Source organism: Neophocaena asiaeorientalis, unplaced genomic scaffold (genome assembly GCF_003031525.2).
Source record: "Neophocaena asiaeorientalis asiaeorientalis breed wild unplaced genomic scaffold, Neophocaena_asiaeorientalis_V1.1 scaffold134, whole genome shotgun sequence".
Taxonomy (NCBI): domain Eukaryota; kingdom Metazoa; phylum Chordata; class Mammalia; order Artiodactyla; family Phocoenidae; genus Neophocaena; species Neophocaena asiaeorientalis.
Window position 1 is genome coordinate 13256352 of NW_020185339.1, and position 13908 is coordinate 13270259.

Genomic DNA, 13908 nt, shown 5'->3' on the forward strand with positions numbered 1-13908 from the left:
TTAAAGTCCGCTCTCATACAACATCCATCATACCACAGTATAGGATTGTTTGTCCCCTGTGAAACAGGAGTGCAGGGGGCAGGGCACAACCTTTGAAAGAATGACATAGACCAAGAACATGACATAAACTGATTAGAACCAAATGGGTCCAAGATGGCAGACAAGTCGACTTCCACTAGACCTTGAGCCTCAGTATACACTCACTGTAACTCATCAGCAAGCTAAATGACACGCCCACAGGCGCCATGACTGTTCCAAGGCCAACCATAAGGATCAAAAAGTGGGCAGTGGCCCAATTCTGGAAATCCCCGCCCCTTCCTGAAAGAGCTGGAATACTCCTGCCACTCATTAGCCTATGAAATTACCCACCCCTATAAAAACTGACAAGCCCAAACCCTGGTGCTGCTCTTGCCTTCTGAGATGGCCCACACTCTGTCTGTGGAGTGTGTTTCTCTCTAAATAAATCCCCTATTTACCTATCGCTTTGTCTTTCACTAAATTCTTTCTGCCATGAGACCTCAAGAACCAGGTGTGTGATCTCAGTTGGAAGACCGTGGGTTTTGGCCGGGTTTGAGTCCCGGCCGCGTGGGTTCAAGTCCTAATCTGGGTTTAGGCTGGGTTCAAGTCCCAATCTGAGGTGCAGTTTCACCTGTACCCTCTCCCCCATTTCCGCTTTCAGAACATGATCTCTGGAGCACAAATTTGCCCTTTGTAATTATTTCTCCAGCTTTTGTATTTCTGCTTTCCCCCTGTTTCTCAACGAATTTTTTAATTCTTTGCCCAAAGTGTTACCCTAAGTTTTTTTTTTTAATGAATTTATTCATTTTATTTGTTTATTTTTAGCTGTGTTGGGTCTTTGTTGCTGTGCACAGGCTTTCTCTAGCTGTGGCAAGCGGGGGCTAGTCTCCCTTGTGTGGGCTTCTCATTGCCGTGGCTTCTCTTGTTGCAGAGCATAGGCTTTAGGCATGCAGGCTTCAGTAGTTGTGGCACGCAGGTTCACTAGTTGTGGCACACGGGCTTAGTTGCTCCGCGGCATGTGGGATCTTCCTGGACCAGGGCTCGAACCTGTGTCTCCAACATTGGCAGGAGGATTCTCAACCACTGCACCACCAGGGAAACCCAACCCTAAGTATTTTTAAAGCAAAATAACATTCTAACATTTAATAAAATGAAATTAATACGTTAAAACACATTGGGAACTTTGAGGGAAAGATAGTGGATTGAATACACATCTTTTGCTTCCTTTCAAAACTCCTTTGAAATAAGTAAAGAGATTTTCAAAAAGGCATAAACCTTTTAGAAAGGGTGGGAAGAATGGGAGAGAAGGCAGAAACAAAACCTTGAAACTTGGAATACAAAAGGCAAGTGGTATACAGCAGTCCTAAGAGCTGAGTAGTCAGAGACAATAAGCTATTCAGTTCACACTGCAGAAACCCCCCGAATCTCAAGAATTTGTGGTTGTAGGGATCTCTGGAAATAAGGGAAGGGAGGAGGAGGAGAAGAGCTAGCAAAAAAAGACTGGTTGAGATTCTGTTTAAGAAATATTCAGGTCCTTACAGCCCAGCAATTACCCCTTGCTTATCCCCAAGGGATAGAACAATGGTAAAGCAGGGTCTCTGCATTGAGGATCACCAGACAGAATTGAGGGAGGAATACCCTACAGAAAATAGGTAGATTAGCCAAACACATGCCGGGTACTAAGACCTTCATCGCACTTAACTCTTAAAATACTGGCAACCAGACCTTTTTTTTTTTTCCTAGTAGAGAATAGGGATAGGCTTCTCTGAGGAATGTGACCAGTCTAAGAGGAGAGATCTAAGGAGTGCCAATGAAACTGATTCAACCAACTTGGTCATCCTTCAGTGAAGTACACATGGTCAAATCCACATAGGCCCTTGGAACTTCAAATTACTTTTTTAGTTTCCCAATCCTAAATATAAGTAGATAACCAAGAATTACCAAATAACAGAGAAATGCCTCTAGTATGAAAGATATAATCCAAAGTAAACAAGCAAAATGGCAGATTAGAGGAAACATGGAGAAGTCAACTAAAACCAAAACAAACCCAAAGTGTTATTATTACTATATCCAGATAAAATAAGAAATAGCAAATGTGACACAAAACAAGGAAACAAAAGAATATATATGCAGAGAATGAAAAACAGCTGTTGGAAATTAAAACTGTGATAGCAGAAATGAAAAAACTTGGAGAAAGATGAGAGTGATGAAATTCTAGCTGTGTCTGAAGACCTGAGAGGAGATTTAAATAGAAGACCTAGATAGCAGTGGGGATTTAGAGGTACAAACTACTATGTATAAAATAAATAAGCTGGGAATTCCCTGGCAGTCCAGTGGTTCCGAATCTGTGTTTCCACTGCAGGGGGCACGGGTTCCATCCCTGGCAGGGGAACTAAGGTCCTGCAAACCGTGCAGTGTGGCCTAAATAAATAAGCTACAAGGATATATTGTACAATACAGGGAACATAGTTAATATTTTATAATAACTATAAATGAAATATAACCTTTAAAAATTGTGAATCACTATGGTGTACACCTGAAACATATAATATTGTACATCAACTTTACCTCAATAAAGAAAGAAGGGCTTCCCTGGTGGCACAGTGGTTGAGAGTCCGCCTGCCAATGCAGGGGACACGGGTTCATGCCCCGGTCCGGGAGGATCCCACGTGCCGCGGAGCGGCTGGGCCCGTGAGCTGTGGCCACTGAGCCTGCGCGTCTGGAGCCTGTGCTCTGCAACGGGAGAGGCCACAACAGTGAGAGGCCCACGTACCGCAAAAAAAAAAAAAATTAAAAAAAATTTAAAAAAATAAAGAAAATAAAGACCTAGAGTTGGGGAATTGAACTAATGATAGATACAAAGAAAGCTAAGCCAATTTAAAAATCATGCAGGTATTAGCTCTAGGGAAAATAAACTCTTGCATAAGAGAAGAAAGTAATTGTATTTATGGCTATGTAAATACTGAGTATTGATCTAAAAATATATATGTAATTACACTGGAAGGATGGATTTTAGGGAAAGGTGCCATGTATGATAGAGATGGAGGAGAAAATAGAACTTAATCCTTAACTTGCATAGTGGGAATCAATATCTTAAAATGGAAAAATCCAGAAGGAGCAATACAAGCCTAATACTTAAAAGCATGGGAGTAAATATAAAATTCTTTTTTTTTTTTGGTCATGCCACACAGCTTGTGGGATCTCAGTTCCCCAATCAGGGATTGAACCCGGGCCACAGCAGTGAAAGTGCCAAATCCTAACCATTTGGAACTCCCTAAAATTCTTAACATTAAGCTAAAAGAGTAGAAAATTGTGCATGTGAAGGGGGAGTTACATCTTTCAAAACAAACCTTGTAGAACTATCTGACTCTGTAAACATTGAGAATTTATAACCTTGTTAAAATTTAAAATGATTCAAAATATAATTTGCATAAAAGACGTGCATTTAATTGAAAAACACTATGTCTATGACATTAGTCACTCATGATTGTAACTTTTAGTAATTCCCTTTAGCAACTTCTGAGAAAATATTTTTTAAATAAGTCCGCTATATACAAGTGCAAGAAATGTGCACAGGGCTTAGTTACAATTAGTGCTACATGAAGAGCCCCGTTATCATCTGGAGTATCACTCCGCATTTCAAATAATATCCTGAGGTGAAACTAAGCAACATAGGAATTGAATTTCTTTTAAAAATGATCAAACTTTGATATTGATTTTTTACTTCATTCTCAGAATAAGGGTTGAAATTTGGTTTGGGAACTTGATTGTATTAATATAACAGGTATAAGTAAGACAGATTTATCAATAAGCAGAATCGCCAAAAACTATTGCTTTCCCTCTTAAGCCAACTTTTGCTAATCTCTGATTATTTCTTCAGTCAGCCATTGTTATGGGTCTGTCCTGGTGCTTCCTGGATATATCCTATCTCTGCATCTGAGCTGTCATCTGAGTTGTCACTCTTCAAGCCTCTCTCCCCTACCTTGATTCATTCTTCATACACCTCTGGAAATCCTGATATGAATAAACCCATATTCTTTTTTGTTTATTCATATCAAAATGGCCCCAGAATCTTGAAGCCTGAGGCTGCACCTGTATTGGGGCCCTCTGCTGTCCTCTCATGGCTGGTCACATAGATTTGAGACCTGACCCTTGGAACCCCAGAAGCTGCTGTACTGGAATCATGTGGGATCAGAGAGTAAGAAAAATCTCAGAGGGACTTCCCTGGTGGCGCAGTGGTTAAGCATCTGCCTGCCAATGCAGGGGACACGGGTTCGAGCCCTGGTCTGGGAAGATCCCACAGGCCACGAAGCAACCAAGCCCGTGTGCCACAACTACTGAGCCTGCACTCTAGAGCCCACGAGCCACAACTACTGAACCCATGCACCACAACTACTGAAGCCCGCACGCCTAGAGAGTCTGTGCTCCACAACAAGAGAAGCCACCGCAATGAGAAGCCCATGCTTCTCAATGAAGAGTAGCCCCCGCTCGCCACAACTAGAGAAAGCCCACACGCAGCAACGAAGACCCAACATAGCCAAAAATAAATAAAATAAATTAATTTTTAAAAAAAGAAAAGAAAAATCTCAGAATGCCCAGCATGGGGGAATATACTAAATAATCGGAGAGATTCAATCAGTGGATATTTATTGAACATGTATCATGTTATAGGCACTGTTCTAGGTGTTTGGAATATGGGTGTAAACAAGAGTAAAACATTTCTGCTCTTCTTCCTGTAAGGACAGTGGCCCAGCATGGTGTGTCAGAGTAACACATGTAACACAGTAAAGAAGGTGTCCAGATGTGGAAGTAGGGGTGGCCCAATGAGGGGTATCAAAGCCTGAGTGGAGAGCATCTATTCCATGGTGTGGCAGTGTTGGGAGATTGGTTACATACAGCCAAATTGATCAAATATATGCATGTGCTAAGGATACGTTTTCAGGATATGAAGGACAATGGGTGCCAGGTTTCTCACTGTCACAGAAGGGAGTTACCAACATGAAAAAGGAAAAAACTAGAGTTAACCTTGTGGTGTGGGATTGGAATTGGAGGTATTATACAAATTCAATTTAAATAGATAAATATTATGTCAATACACATATCCTCTAGCCCTGGCCATTGATGGGGCCTGGGAACAATGACACTCTAGTGCCCAGAGCTTGTTTTTTAAATACCATTATCCACTATGAGGAAGAAGGGCTCTTTGGAGAAATGGCTGATTCCAGGCTGAAGCAGGAAAAGAACAAGGTGAGCCTTAGAATATCTTATGCCAGAAAACAAAAAAAGTGCACAAAGAATGATGGGGACATGTCAAAATGACACAGAAACTAGCTTGCAGAGGCTCTAGTGGCCAAATCAGGGACAATGTGAACATCAAAATAAATGATAGTAATGGATTATGACTCATTATAATTTGAATAAAGTAGGAAGCCAGGGGTCCATACTGATATAATAAGTAAATGCATACATTGACATTTTGATGAGGAACAAAATTTCTCAAAGTACCTTACCCTCTCCCAAATACTTCACAGTGGAGGTGACTTGCAGACATCACCTTATTCAAATGATGAATGTGAACACCATCAGTAACAGAATATTTAAAAACTGCATGTCACCCGAAAGGATCCAACGAGAAGAGCACAATCACTTCTGTGTTATCCCTGCCAAAGATGCATAACCTAATCTAATCAAGAGAATATCAGAAAAATCTTAGGTCATTTTACAACATAGCTGGTTTGTGGTCTTCAAAAGGGTTAAAGTCAGCAAAGTCAAGAAAAAAAGTGAAGTGATCTAGATTGAAGGAAACTGAAAAACATAACAACCAAATATAACACATGATTCTGAATTATACCTTTTAATTAAGAAGGACCTATGGGGACAGTTGATGAAATTGAATAGGATCTGATGATTAGGTGGTCCTAATTTGTCAGTGTTAACCTCCTGATTTGGATGATGTTTTGAGGTTATGTAGGAATTACACACAGAAGGATTCAGAGCCACTGGGCACCATGTTGACAGTGTATTCTCAAACTGTCAGAAAACATAAAAGGCTGTACTTTACTTGCAAATTTTGGGAAAGATTGAGATGATGTCAATGTCTTTAAAAAGTGGGAAAAACTCTTATTCTTTTGAAAGTTATAATTCAGCAAGAAGAGACAAATAAATGAGGAAGTAAAACATGTCTATCAAATGGTTATAGGCTTGAGCCCAGGGCACTCCCACAGTTAAAAATCAAACAGCAGAGAAACAGCCAGCCAAGAAGGACTGAGAAGGAGCCATCAATGAGGCAGGATGTAAATGAGAAGAAGCTGAGGAAGAAACTAGAAGTATGACAAATGCTGCTGAGAGATCAAGTAAGATGAACAGAAAACAAGTGATCACTAGAACTGGCCCCAAGGCATCATGGAAGGAGTCATATTGGAGCAGTTTTCAGCTGAGTGAGGATAGCAGTCAGATGAAGACGAGTTGAAAAGAGAAAGGGAGGTGAGGACGTGGAGCTGGTAAATATAGATATATCTCATCCCACAAGTGCTGCTGTAAAAGGAAGCAGAGAATGATGCTGTAGTTGGAGGGTCATGTAGAGAATACAGAGAGTTCTTTGTAAGATGGAAGGTTACCAGGGCAGTTTGTACAGTGACACGGGTGATCCAGCAAAGAGGGAGAAACTCAGGATGCAGGAAACCGCCTAAATTGGAGCAGTGAGAGGGCTTCGATGACGATTGCATGTGGAGACACTGCCATTGGCAGGAGCAGAGGCCCTTCATCCTAGTAATAAAGGGGTTGGAAGAGACGACAGGCCCAGGGAAAGATGTGACCTCTGTTAATGGTGGTGAGGAGGGGGAGAATTTTGTCTAAGGTTGTGTCTATTCTCTCAGTGTAATATGAGGCCAGGTCCTCTACTGACAGCAGACAGTGTGGAAGGCCAGTGGCTGGGCGTGTGTGCTGGGACTTTGAAATGAGAGAAGTAAATAGTGATAGTCATTTTGGAGAGTGGGGACACCAACACAGAAGGATTGCAGAGAAGTGACTAAGATGACCAGGCAGACTTGAAGGCCCATTTGAGATTTGTGGTTATGAATTTAAAGCGAGGGGAGGGCTTCCCTAGTGGCGCAGTGGTTGAGGGTCCGCCTGCCGAGGCAGGGGACACGGGTTCGTGCCCCAGTCCGGGAAGATCCCATATGCCGCGGAGCGGCTGGGCCCGTGAGCCATGGCTGCTGAGCCTGCACGTCCGGAGCCTGTGCTCCGCAACGGGAGAGGCCACAACAGTGAAAAAGTGAGGGGAATTCCCTGACAGTCCAGTGGTTAAGACTCCGCACTTTCCCTGCTGAGCGTGCGGGTTCAACCCCTGGTCAGGGAACTAAGATCCCACAAGCCGCGCAGCACGGCCAAAAAAAAAAAAAAAAAAGTGACATCTGTCAGCATGTTTTTGGATTTTTCCAGCAATATCCAGCTGTTTCGGTACAGGTGAGGATGTAGGAAACACTAAGTGTCAGATCATTTTTTTCCAAATATATACATATGTATTTCTTCAGAGATACTAAAGGGCTCTAAACAAAGAGACAAGGTATGAATTGCAAATCTTTTAATGAAAATGTTTGTATTTTTTACAGCATGCAGAATTTCACACCTGTGGTTAATTAGCAATTATTTCAATACTTGAAAACTCACCTGCCTCTGAATTTGTCATAATGCATGAATCTAACTTAATAAAATTAAGGAAAAGCAACAGGTCATCTAATCCCTCTTTATATTCCTTCATGACCAGCAAGATACATAAATGAGTTCTTTAAAAGGGATAAAATAGATTGATATATAAATTGTGACTTTATTTTTAAAGCTGTGTAAATGCAACATTTCTAAGAAAACATTCAAATCATAGGTCACACTTTATGGAAACAAAATTCTTAATTCAGGCTGTTTTTATTTTTAGCCACTTGGCACTCTGCTCTTTTTAAAATTTTATATTGCCCAACAAAGAGTGGTTATCTTTTACTGTTTTGGGAGATGACAGAACAGATGAAGGTGTCACATGCCTACACAAGTGGGATTTTGCCTAAGATCAATTTGTTTAAACATATTCTTTGGTTATATTTTTATTGCATATTGGGGAGTACTTATATCATTCAAAATTAAGTCTGGGTTATTTCTTTGATTAAGAACTGAATGTACTGGACATATATTTGATAATTAAGATTTTAGACAAATATTCACCAGCATTAGTTCTATTAGCAAACCGAAAAATATTGTAGGCCTAATATAAAACAATAAACACATGAGGTAAAAACATTAAGCCTCTTAGAAGAAAGACCATATGCTCCTGCTTCTGTAAAAACATTATTTGTTTGAAAGAATGGTAGTATGACCTTTCGCTCAACTATTACTTCCTTAATGTGAAAAAGAGACAATGAGCTGAAGAAAGAAAACTCCACAGTTACACTCCACAACCCTGAACATATGTCCTGAGATCTTGGTTTTGACAGTGATTTCTCCATGCCACCCTGCAGAGAAAGATGAAACACATGGTAATAAGGTTAGAACATACCTTCATTGTAATACACATACTTCAAATCCTTTGGGAGAACAAAATAGTTTATCAATACTGAAATACAGGCTACAGATCAATCCAAGTATTAAATGGAGATATGTATACCAAGTACTTCCTGTCTCCCCTCAGGCCTTCACTAGAGCACAGAATGCTGAAGAAGAATGTTGAGTCCCGTGTAGTCCACAACTGCAAAGTACATTCCACATTTACTTAATTACAAAAATAATTTCAAGATATGACAAGGAGTTCATAGAGTGGGGAAAATCTTAAAAACTCTAGAAATTGGGACTTCCCTGGTGGTACAGTGGTTGAGAATCTGCCTTCTAATGCCGGGGACGCGGGTTCGAACTCTGGTCAGGGAAGTAAGATCCCTCATGCCGCGGGGCAACTAAGCCCACATGGCACAACTACTGAGCCCGAGCACCACAGCTAGAGAGCCCACGTGCTCTGAAGCCCGTGCGCCAAAACTAGAGAGAAGTCCGCGCACGGCAACGAAGAGCCCGTGAGCTGCCACGAGGACCCGATGCAGCCAAAAATAATAAATAAATAAATATTTTTTAAAAAGAAAAAAACTCTAGAAATCCCCTAAAAAAAAATTGAGGAGTAAAAGAATAAGATTCTGAATCAGTTAACGTAGATGGTTTCTATGTGATATGTTGTTTAGCATATATACCTAAAGCTGCAATTTTCAGTTCTCAGTAGCATACGTTGGTCTTTGGAAATATTCCCTCACTTCTCTCATAACAGTAGGGTAAAACAGCTCTCCCCTTTAATGATTAACACATAGCATGCTCTGTAACAGGAACTAACATAGTGTTGTAGGTCCATTATACTGCAAACACAGAGAAACGAACATACAAACAAACTCATAGAAAAAGAGGTTGGATTTGTGGTTACCAGAGGTGGAGGCTGTGGGTGGTGTGAGGGGAGGGGATTGGATGAAGGCAGTCAAAGGTACTACAAACTTCAGTGATAAGTACTAAAGATATAATGTACAACATGATATATATAATTAACACTGCTGTATGTTATATACGAAAGTTGTTGAGAGAATAAATCCTGAGACTTTGCATCACACACACAAATTTTTTCTTCTATTTCTTTAATTTTGTATCCATATGAGATAATGGATGTTCACTAAACTTATTGTGATAATCATTTCATGATGTATGTAAGTCAAATCATTATGCTGTACACCTTAAACTTATACAGTGCTGTATGTCAATTACATCTCAATAAAACTGGAAGGGACAAAAAAGCATACCATGCTCTAATGCCTTGTGGATCACTGACAACCCTCTTTGCACATTTTACAGCTTCAGTGATGTCATCTTTCAGCAACGCTGAAAAAGAAGTGGTGAGAAATGGAAACAATGCTCATAGAAATTTCATTTTAAGTTTAGGTTCAGCCAGCTTCATTCTCTTAGGCTGAGAAAAGAACAACTAAAATTATTTTTTAAGAGTCCATGTATCTGTGAATGTAGGGGGAAAACTCTTTCTTCATTCCATCCCATTTGGCATGAAATAAACCATTCTGTTTCTCATTTACCAAAGTCATTGGAAGCTCTGGAATTATTCACTAATGTGATAGAAGGTTCTCTTTTTACTAGGCACTGTAAAAAACCAAACAAAACAGAAACAAACCAACAAGTAGAAACCGGTCTAGCACTTTTTTCCTCAGCAATTCTACTACTGGAAATTCACCCTAAAGAAATAATAAGAGATGTACCCAAAGATGTATGTGCAAGGTGTTTCATAGCAATTAATAATAGGGGAAAATGGAAACAGCCTAAGTGCTTAACATTAAGAGTTGGATTGATAAATTATAGAATATTTATAAAGTGGAATTCTATTCATCTTTAAAAAATAATAAAGATTGGTATTTGTTGACAAAAATAATTTTGTGTAATAAAGAGCAAATTGTAAAGCAGTAAATATAGTACAATTTCATTTTTGTTGAAACACACATTGCTTACATGTTTGTATGTGTGTACATATGTGTATAACATAGCTTTACATTCATATATGTAAGTGATACATATCCTCAAAGAATATATGTATACCAAAAGTTTCCAGTGGTCATACATCTCTGGGTAGTAAGAATGTTTTTTCAATGACCACAGATTATTATATAATACAGAATATTTTTTTAAATAAATTAACTGGATACAAAAGAATATTCTAAGATGAATCTTCTCTTTTAATATTTAAAAATTAACAATATCAATTTTGTGATACTTCTCCAGTATTTTATGTACTAAAGATTCCACATGTTATCTCTCTTTTAAAAGGAACTGAATAAAATATTTGTTTCACCCCAATTAAACAAATCTGTAAATTAACTTGTTAGAATAACAATGTTTATATAGGAACTATATTTTTTGGAGATGCAAACTAAAGAATTTAGAAATGAAATGTCATAATGTTTCTAATTCACTTTAAAATCACTCAGCAAAAAAAAAATATATATATATATAAAATATATACATAAAAGAAGTAAATATGACAAAATGTTTTACTGTTAAAGTACATGATGAGCATATTGATGTTTATTATACTAATATAGTAATGTTTCTAATTTTCCATATATTTAAAACATTTCATAATAAATAAAAAGTAAAAGCAATTTTTTAAAAAGGACAACACATATTCCTCCTCTTTGGTTAACTACTAATCCTTTCATTTTCCAATAAAGGAGGGTAGATTAAAAAAAAAAAAATGACCACACACCAAATTATCCCTAAACCTCCCCAAACAAGGTAAGTAGGAGGAATGACATTGTTCTTTTTTTTTCCTTTTTTTAAAATTTTATTTTATTTATTTATTTTTTTAACATCTTTACTGGAGTATAATTGCTTTACAATGGTGTGTTAGTTTCTGCTGTATAACAAAGTGAATCAGCTATATGTATACATATATCCCCATATCCCCTCCCTCTTGCGTTTCCCTGCCACCCTCCCTATCCCACCCCTCTAGGTGGTCACAAAGCACCAAGTTGATCTCCCTGTGCTATGTGGCTGCTTCCCACTAGCTAGCTATTTCACATTTGGTAGTGTACATATGTCCAATTGGCATTGTTCTTTACAAAGCATCAACAAGTCCAGTTATAATAAAGTGATGTCATTCCAGAAGCTTTTGTATATTAGAAAACAGCAAACTTTTATGATACCAGCTCTTTAATTTCTTCCTTAAGGAATTATGAGAATAATAAAGAGCTTCTACAAGTTAAGGTGGAGTTTTTCTAGGTCCCTGATGAACCCTTCAAGACCTTTTCATTTGTATTGAATCTCTATTCTTGTAAGTATAACCAGATGGGTCCTGTGCCATCACTCAACATTATATTGTCTTACCACTGCAGGGCATGCGACAGGCGTTATGTGCTCCTGGGGTTTTGCCATCATTACACCAGTAGCGGCTATTGATTTGAAATATCCCATAGTCAGTGCTTCGGCTTCCACGATTGTAGTTTGTAGCTTGTGTGTTATAACTGCTTTCCCATCTGGCCAAACACATCCCTGAAAAAAATGTATTTTAAGTAATAAACAGCAACACCATATGATTTATAGTTCATAGCATAATTATATAGTTCTATTTAACTAATTCTATTTTACTAACGACTTTATAAAGATGTAGTTTACTTGTAAAATATTTTAACACTTTGGTGTTAAAGGGCCCTTAGAATTCTTTTGTTAGCAAATCATTTGGTAATACTGTTGAAACAAGGTAACATATTTTTTAAAATATTAAAATAGCTGTTTCTTCCATTGCTATTACCCTTCCCCTGCTCCCATCCCTCAGGTAAGATTCAGCCTAGAATAGGAAAATCAACAGAGATGTTGAGTGGGTTTGGTAATTAGCAGCAGATGCATATGCTAATGCTTTTTATTAGGAAAAATAAGGATTTTCTGGGAGAAAGAAAATTTCTTGATACCTAAAGATGAATTTGGATATCAAATTAGAATCCAGACAACAGGAGTCATAGAATAGGAAAGACTGTGTCATCCATCCACCCATCTAGCCATTTGCTCATTCATTCAAAAATAGTTACGGAGGGGAAATGTCTGAATTCAATCTGAAAAATTCAGTGATTACATTGACAGATATGGACTAAAATATAAAGTAACTTTTACTTAGGGCACATCTTGAATTCTGTGGAAGAAAATGAAAAATAATCAGCTAGAGTAAGAATAAAATGTCATTTCATGCTGCATTTCAGGAATCCTTATATAGCTATTGATTGAGGGGAAATAGGTTCCTACTGTCCCTGTTTTAAGAATTCAATGTAATTTTTAAAAAACTTTGCTGTTAAAAACCCAGCATCATGGTAGGGGGATTAAAAATGAAAGCAAATACTACATTACTCAGGTTTGCAGAACCCAAGTTCCAAACTGGAAATGGCTGGAGTCCAACACCAAGGGCTTGATAGACATATCCTCGGTGCACAAATGAATCTTTGAGTCAGCTTACATGTGCCAGCGGGCAAATTTAGTGGCACTAGAAGCGTACAACGGGTCCTGGCATGCTTAAAATGGTACAGAATTTGGTCCTCCCATGCCTCAATCCTTCACCTGGTACATCTGATTCTAAAGGAACAAGTTGATGTTTTTAACCATTGTAAGTGTACAGACCATCAAAGGAATAAAAAAGTCCATTCACTCAAAGTCCCTTTCTTATTCTTCATCGTCTATGAGTATCTGTTCCACACCTGGCTAACTATTTGGACAGATGAAGAAGAGTTAACTTACAGTTTGCCAGGCTGACTCCCTTATAGCCATCCAATCCAAGTCTTTTCAGAGTTCTGGCAAGCTCACACCTCTCAAAGGTCTTGCCCTGGACAGCGACAGAAAGGAGGAGAAGCCCCAGAATAAGGACAGCCTTCATGTTGACTGAGAAGCCAGACCTCCAGGCTGGCCAGGGTGAGCTGGCCCTGGTATTTAGCATCTTTTCACTTCCTTCTTCTCTGAGTGGTCTGGCAGCTCCACCCTTTGAGACAGTTGGAAAACAGGAACCGTTTATTGGTCCACTGTCTTTAAAAGTTTTCTTCCTTAGGTTTGAAGAGGGATATTCTGAGGTCCTAAGGATGACCTGCAAGAAAATAATGAAATGACATTGCTCAAGAAGAATTGGGATTAGCACTATTGCCAAAAGAGGAACTTCTTCCTATTTTATCATGAATTTCAGCAACTATAAAGGAAAAAAACCGAACATTTTACGTAACTGCAAATGAGCTCCAATCTTTGATTAATATTCATTTTCATTAAATTGTTTTATGTGCCTTCACTATGTTGTCTTCATCTTTTTCACTTAAAATTACTTTATATAATTTCCACAAAAGAACACGACAC

The 13908-nt window shown here is 38.6% G+C and overlaps 1 protein-coding gene across 1 annotated transcript; it reads right to left on the bottom strand.

The window, feature by feature from the left end:
- Positions 1–7585: 7585 nt before the first annotated feature.
- On the bottom strand, positions 7586–13497 carry LYZ (lysozyme). Its single transcript, XM_024737030.1, has 4 exons — positions 13309–13497; positions 11914–12078; positions 9828–9906; positions 7586–8516 (listed from the first exon to the last, which is right to left on the bottom strand). Exons 1-4 carry the CDS (start codon positions 13442–13444, stop codon positions 8450–8452), a joined length of 447 nt encoding a protein of 148 aa, XP_024592798.1. The 5' UTR covers positions 13445–13497; the 3' UTR covers positions 7586–8449.
- Positions 13498–13908: the final 411 nt, after the last annotated feature.

What these genes read in the sequence shown, in the direction of transcription:
- LYZ (XM_024737030.1), bottom strand. Translation starts at nt 13,444, where the DNA reads ATGAAGGCTGTCCTTATTCTGGGGCTTCTCCTCCTTTCTGTCGCTGTC. An exon ending in CTGTCGCATGCCCTGCAGTG is followed by an intron (nt 9,907 to 11,913) that starts GTAAGACAATAT and finishes CTTCTTTTTCAG; the next exon opens with CGTTGCTGAAAGATGACATC. An exon ending in CCACAAGGCATTAGAGCATG is followed by an intron (nt 8,517 to 9,827) that starts GTATGCTTTTTT and finishes CTTTCTCTGCAG; the next exon opens with GGTGGCATGGAGAAATCACT.